Source organism: Pteropus vampyrus, unplaced genomic scaffold, assembly GCF_000151845.1.
Source record: "Pteropus vampyrus isolate Shadow unplaced genomic scaffold, Pvam_2.0 Scaffold248, whole genome shotgun sequence".
NCBI classification, from domain to species: Eukaryota; Metazoa; Chordata; class Mammalia; order Chiroptera; family Pteropodidae; genus Pteropus; species Pteropus vampyrus.
In genome coordinates this window covers 1,105,804-1,113,380 of record NW_011889029.1, presented here as the reverse complement: position 1 = coordinate 1,113,380, position 7,577 = coordinate 1,105,804, and the positions used below count along the sequence as shown (strand labels likewise).

The following is a 7,577-nucleotide window of genomic DNA, read 5'->3' as shown; positions in this document are numbered from 1 at the left end:
CAAATTATTTGGTTCCCGTTCCATCCAGCAGGAAGGGAGAGCTACAAAGGAGGAGAGGGTCGTCTTTTTAACAGTATTACCAAGTAGTTGCCCACGCCATTCCCACTGTGACTCATCGGCAGGAAAGCACGTTTGATTTGAGGCAGCCCAGATCTAATTAAAGAAAACGAGCATGGCTGTTGAAAGACAAGTGTCAGTCTCTGCCATAGTAGATATTTTTTAAGAAGTTTCGCTGTGAAGGGGGGGTGGGGACGGTGTGAAATATGAGGCTGGCCGGATGAGAAAGTGGACACAGAGGAGGGACGATTCCAGGGAGAAATGAGCATGTTGATTAACACAGAGCTCTTAGAGAAGTTGAAAATCCAGGAAAGCAAATATCTCTGCTTAGATATTTGGAAATGAGGAAAAGATGCATGTTTTTAAATGCGGGAACCGCGCAGGCGTGGAGGCAGGAAGTTGAGTTCTGCCTCCCACGATGGTAAGAGGCACGATCGCCCGCTGAGAATGATTCCAGAAGTGGAAAGGTGAGCGTTTTGAAAACAATTCAGAACGTCTGCAGTCTGAAAAGGTGTTCTCTCTGTGCAAGACTAATTTCTTTTAATATATATATTTTAAAATTTGTAATACGAAAACTTCCAAACATGAACGTGGGAAAACGCTATAACGAATACTCATTATCATGCTTCACAGCTATTAATTTCAGCTTGTTTCACGTACAATCCCACCAGTTTTCCTCACTTATATTATTTTTAGGTAAATTTCACACACGTTTTAGTACATACTTCCATAATTTATAGACTAGTTGTAAAATTATAATCAAAATTATGTAAAAAAAAAAGAAAAAGATTTCTTAAAGGTGTTTGCCATTGGGTTTTCATTTGGCTGGTTGTGTGTACGCAAAGATGTTTTAATCTATAAACTACACTCAGTGTGAGTATTTTTTAAGTATTATGTAAATAAATGGTATAATTCTTCGGCAAGGTATTTAAAATGACACACACTCACTAAAAATTACTCTAACTATGGACCGATATGTAACGATCAGCCCTTAGAAGGACACGTTAATAGTGTAAATTGGCGAGTGAGGCTTCCTGCTATGGTCCCAGTCAGTTTTGACAAGGATTGTTATAAGTTTCATACTGTCAGTAAAAGATGAAATGCCGAGGGAGAAAATAAAGAAATCCTTTCGAGTGAGAAAGAGGTAACTAGTAGTTAGACACCAGACTTTATTACATCTATCGGAAAGCCTTAGTGTCTACGTAAATTGATAATATGCCTGAAATAATAGGTAGATTAACCAAGAACTCTTTTTTAATAGCCAACATGGTGACTTAATTCTTGGTTATTCTCTTTCTTGGAAAGAGTAAACAAATTTGATGAAAGATTGTTATTCCCGCTCGCACCTATAGTAGACGTGGTGGTGGCAATATGCATAGTGATAATACTAATCCCATCAACTTCTATTTTCAGACACTTATAAATCATTGATCATTTCCATGTATGTTTTCAACAACAGCCAAAAAAATCTCCCAATTTCTAATAGATGTCAGGGATCTTTTTCTAGCACAAAATTATTCACAAATTTACCATACGGCAAATTACCAAAGATTGAAAAGGCATTGTTGCTAAGTATTTTAGAAAGTTTTGCAAAATTTGGACTTAGGAAGAATAGTAGAAGTATCTGAGATCGCTGTAATGACTTCAGCAAAAATTTATTATTTAAAAAGAAACTGACACTGAATTTTTTATTATTTTTAAAAAATATATTATTCACCTTTTCCCAATATTAATGAGTACAATAATATTGATATGACAATCAATATATTCCCAGGATAGAGTCCCAGAAAATATATAATTTTATATTATTCTGTTTCCAGAACTGATCCATTCTCATGAGAAAGCAGTCAGACAGAAGGAGATATACATGGGTTTGTTTTGTTATTCTCGTTCTATATATAGAATGTTAATAGAGAAAAACAAACCGAATGGTTTTCTTAATAGATGAAGTAATGAAGCTTTCAAAGGGGATAATTGCTGAGCTGATAATGATTTACACTAAATGAAAATGTTTGGGGAATGAATTTTCCATGTCTCCCTAAATTAAACTATAAAGTTTTGTTTCCTGGAGTTTATTATATCTTTCCCAGAACATTAATTTTTCAATGACAACAATATTTTTACATAATTTAATACCATAGCGAACTTAACTGCACTTAAATATACATATATTTTACCTTTACAACTGAAAACTCAAATGTTATGTGTTGGCTTATGCTTAAGAAAAATGTGGCCAATTTGAATGAAATATCTTTAGTCATTGAGGAAAAAAAATGAATTGGTTGAGTGAACTTTTTACTTTCAACATTTTATTATGGGTTGAGTATAGTCAATGAATGAGCAAAGAACGAACTTTCTAAATGCATTAAAACAGTAAGAAGAAACTTCTGATTATGATGACTGTTTATGCTCTCAATTTAAATAACTATAAAAATCAATAGCGTGCAGACACCAGACGAAAGAAAGCATGTAAGTTTATTCCCAGAGGGAAGAGAGACAGACGAGTTGTCTTTTACAGGCTAGAAGTCAAGCAGGTGGAGCCAAAATACGAAAAATCAATCCCTAGAAAGAGATGCAGAAAACAGGGATCACGAAGTGGTTATTGTCTGCATGTTCAGCGTGGTAGAGAAAAGTAAAAGCATGATAGAGAAGGCAGAGATACAAAAGAGACCAAATGGAAACTCCTAGACTTTAGAATTCATAATGCAGCATAATTATAAGTATCCTGAGCTAATTTAAATGATATGCTTAAAGCCATATAGAAAGTTTACAGTTAACTCACGGGCACACCTGTAACTACGCGCCTGGCCCGTTCTGAAGACCACCGCCCAGTATATGCTGCCTCTCAAGATGACGACCACGAAGGGGTGGGGAACGCGAGACCGCCAGAGGGTCATGCTCCGAGCGCTTATTAGACAATGTAGGAGAAATGAGCACTGCGCACCCCAGGGCATTTTCTCTGATCGGGCATCTCTCGTGGCGACTGAAGGAAAATGTGCCCGCCCTGTGCACAGCACGGACTCCTTTGTTTCCACTCGTGTTTCTCATGGGCGCTCAAATATGCTGCACTGTCCCATCTCGACGGTTCTCTCTCCCTCCCGCTCTCTCCCCTGTATCTCTTGCTCTTGCTCCTTCCAGCTCTCCAGCTGTATTTCCCTCCCCGCTTCCAAATTTCCTCCCTTGCCATTGTGACCAAGCCACCGTCACCTGTCACCTGGGCTTCTATACTATTCACCTACTATTCTCGAGTCCAAATTTGAGTTCCCCAAAGCTCATTTTCCAGAGCAGCCAAGCTGATTCATTCCGTAGGAAATCAGATCGTGCCCCCAAACGTCCCGCCCTTACGCGCTCTCAGCGGCTTCCAGTTGCTCTTAGAATGCAATTCAAACTCTCAGCCGAGGTCTGTAAAGGCCACGGATCTGGTCCTAGCTCCCTTCTCAGCATCGTCTCCAAGAACGTCCTCACTCCATCTCTTCGTCAGGACCCGCTTTCCACAACTTAAAATCAAACACCTGCTGTTCTGTCTGGACGTGGCTCTTCCTTATCTTCGTACACCAGCCCCTTTCCATCGCGACACGTGAATGATTATTTTTACTAGTCACAGATTGATTTTGCCGGCTAACACAGGAAACCTGCTGTGAATCAGGTGCTGATTCTAAGAACTATACATTGATATGAATGTATTCGTTTTAAATTGTATTGATCAGTTATTTATAATTTAATTCCAATGATAACCTATGAGGTGGTACTATCCTTACCCCATTTTACACGTGAGGAAACTGAGCAGAGAGATTTTTTTAAAGCGAAGTAATCTGCCTGTGGTTTCAGCATCTAATGGGGCAAACCGGGATTGTGAGGCAAGAAATCGGGTTTCAGAGCCTTTGTTCTTAACCGAGCCTCTCGATGATACTTTTATATTTATTATTTGAAATGTTTCTACGATTACATAATGCATAATGGAAGTGTGTTTTCGAAAGTATTATTCAATGAAATGTACCCAAAGATTTCATTTTTTCTGATCAAATTTTATTCTTTTAAGTGTTCTTAAAATACTTGCACGAGGAAAATTTAAAAATCAAAGCAAGCTAAAAAAAACTCACATGTGTGGAATGGGACTTAATTATTTTGTAAGAACAGTAGGAGTATTTTTTATAAGACTGGTAAAAAAATTACATTTGACTTTGTTTTCTTCAGTCTGAGAGCTAATTACTTGGAAGAAAATGAAGCAAGCTCAATCTTTATTAACTCAAGTGTGAAATAAGTCTGTGAGAGATGCCAAGAAACATTTATTCTCCTTGTTAAAACTTATACTCTTCTATGCTCTCAGCAGTCTTATCCAAAACATCCTGCATTATAGTACTTATTTGGTGAATATTAAAGAAAATTTAGAGATGTCCCCATTTTGACAAAAATGGCGGAGGCGGGAGGAAGGAGTATAATTCTTTCCTTTGGAATGCGATCTATTTACATGAAGCACCTAAGAATATTTGCTATACAGAGCTTTTGACTGAATAATTGCATACGCTAGTTAATATAGCAAATAAGTTTCTTGGTAAATACTAGCAATTGTTGAATTTGACTCTATAGAATTTCTTTTAGAGTTTTCTATATTCTAGTACATTTATTTCAAATTTCCCAAGAAGAATAGTTCCATTAAGATAATTATGTCGATAATGAAATAATAATTTCAGTAAAATAATTGGTATAGTACTTTTTATTTTGCCAAAGTCAGAGATCACCTATCAGGAGCTCGTCACATATCCTCGCAACAGACTTCCTTAGTAGATATTTTTGCTTGATTGTAAATAAGTCTTCTCAGTTCTGGTTCATGAGCCAAATTTTCCATCCCAGAACCAAAAATGAGTACAACGTCATGTTCATTATCAAGGAGAAAAGTTGGGTGTTGACATTGACTGAGATGTTATTTGTTAAAATTGTTTTCCCTCAAATGCCACTGTTCAATAATGTTCACGATTTATATAGGAAAGTTCAATAATGCTGCTGCTTCTTTAAGATTTTGACTTATACACAGACAAATGAGATATAGGTTTTCTACCAGAACTGTTATATTTTAGAGTATTATGTTTTAATTTCCAGAAGGCGCTATCGTTTTGTTCCTTTGTACAGCAGTTGTGGAAATTCACACAAGGGGGGAATTTCTCAAAAAAGCAAACATAAACCCAAATTGCTTTTCATATAGAAAGACGGTCCTTTCCTAGTAATCTCATGCTAGCGCGATATGCTTTAGTTGAAACTGTACCTTACGTGGATTAAGTTCATTTTATATGCACATTACAACTCCATCTTCAGCCAGCTGATTTGTCCAGCCACCCCTAAGACAGATTTAGCAAATAAAAATATAGGATTTCCAGTTAAATTTGAATTTCAGATAAAACGACAAATAATTGCTTAGTACAAGCATGTCACATGTAATATTTGGGACATATTTATGCTATAAAAGTTTGTTAGATTTCACTGGGTATTCTCTGTCTGCCTGACAACCCATCCCTATGCCAGAACACTTCCTTGTATTGACCCTGGAGATATACGCAACCAAATATCTTCCTTTATCTGATTATTAATTTAAGGATCTTGTGATTACAATAGTTTTACTGGTATGCTTATGGTGGTTCAGTTATACTGCAGTTATCTGTCTTGTAAGATAACGCTTTTCATTTGTGGACTTTAAAAATAGTGCCCATCTGCGTGTCAACTTGAAAATCGTAACTAAAAATGTTGTTTCCTATTCAGGTGGTAGGGTTTTAGACAGATGAACTCGGTGGCAGACATTATTTTATGAAAATAACATATATTTTCCAGTGCAGGATATTAGCAGAGTCAGCTACTGTCCCATGAAAGACCTTTGCTTTAACTGTACGCAGTTATGTGAGTATTGATCTCTCTCTATTGGTATGAAATCTATTCTTAGATTTTGGATCAAACTGCAAACTTTAGTACTTCTTTCAGGAGCCACGCTTTCTCTACCCCTGAAGTGTCTAGAAGGATCTTCTGTCGCTAGAGCAGGGTTTTAAACGGTCCCCGTGCAGCCTAAACATGGCACCACTGGGTCACGCTTACTGAAGTGCGTGTCCACACGGCCTTACGGGCCCATCCCAGCAGAGCCTTGTCAGTGAAAATCTTTACGTCCCAAAAATGTTTTCTTTCTCCCTATACGATGCCAGTTCGGCTCTCCAGCCCTGAAGCCTGACCATGTCTTCAGAGTGAATTGACAGAATTCAAAGGGTACAGCATTTTAAAAAATATGTATTGTCTCAGAGGATTAATAACTCGGTATGTACTTCTCCTGAGACTTACAATTAAATTCTGTTCCACAGGATTCTTTGCATTCTGCCAAAACAATAGGATGGCTTATATCAGATATATCATGTAACGAAACCAAACATATTTAAGGCCTTCAAGTTTTTTATGTTTGCTGTGTTTTCTAAACACAATGTCATTAGATTTTTCACAGAATTTCCCACGCGAATATTTCTGTCTAGGATGGCATCTGGAACCACAATTACTTTTTCGTAATTGATAAAGCTTAATAAATCAAGTCAACAACTTGTCCAGATTTCTTTAATACTTCATCAGTGCAAACGCTTCAAGGGTAGACTATAACTGTAGTTGTTTTAAACAGAATTAGCTACTTTATTTTTATCACCTATTGGAACAAACACTGAGTACCTGTCAGATATTTCCAATGACACTAATTTGAAAACAGAGTTACGTACACACTCGCGCTGTGGGACGAACTGTGGCAAGTTCTCGTTGACAGCTCTATGGTTTGAAGTTAAGATGCTCTATAACTTTCCCAGTAATTTTCCATTAAGTAGTGTAACAAACTCGGCATTTGTTTATCTTCCAGACGAAATGAACGATCATCAAGGCACCCTGTCCTACATCCTGATCAACCCATCTCCAGACACCAGACTAGAGCTGAACGACGTTGTGTAAGTTGACCTCAAACTTCACCCGAGGCACCGATTCGTAGAAAACCACTAATTTATGCTTATACGTTTATCTCCACCATGATAGCCTACCCACCCCCTTAGGATTCTTATGGTATAAATGTCTGAGTCTAATTTTTGTGTTCAATTAACAAATGCATTTTATGTATTGTTGCGTGTAATCCTATTTTTTAAAAGCATTCTAGGATTACAGAGGAATAAAAGAAAAAAACAGCAGCACGAATTTTGTATTCCGTGAGGTAATATATCTTTGGGGAAATAAGAGAAAATATGTAGAATAATAAAGGAACAACTCAAAGGAAAACCCGAAATATCTCACCTTACCTAATTCTAAAGACCTTAGATTTCTCACCAGCCAAAGTTAATAGGTCAAAACACTTATTAGCTAAAGGTCTACAGCAGTAAATAGGATTCATCAAACACTACGCCTTCTACATGTACAATGCACTGGTGTTGCCTTAAAAGCGTAGCAGAGATTAAGACTTTTCTCCTGATTTCAAAGTGCTTTCATTCTCATTTACAAAACTACGATTTAAGCATAAAACATTT

At 37.1% G+C, this 7,577-nt stretch overlaps 1 protein-coding gene across 1 annotated transcript in view; it reads left to right on the top strand.

Moving 5' to 3' along the window:
- The window catches only part of LOC105301694 (potassium channel subfamily T member 2), a 211,494-nt gene that overhangs the window by 201,172 nt on the left and 2,745 nt on the right, over positions 1–7,577 (top strand). Inside the window, exon 26 of the mRNA XM_023520107.1 lies at positions 6,926–7,010. Within this exon, the coding sequence (XP_023375875.1) occupies positions 6,926–7,010 (85 nt within the window). The remainder of the gene's footprint in view (positions 1–6,925; positions 7,011–7,577) is intronic.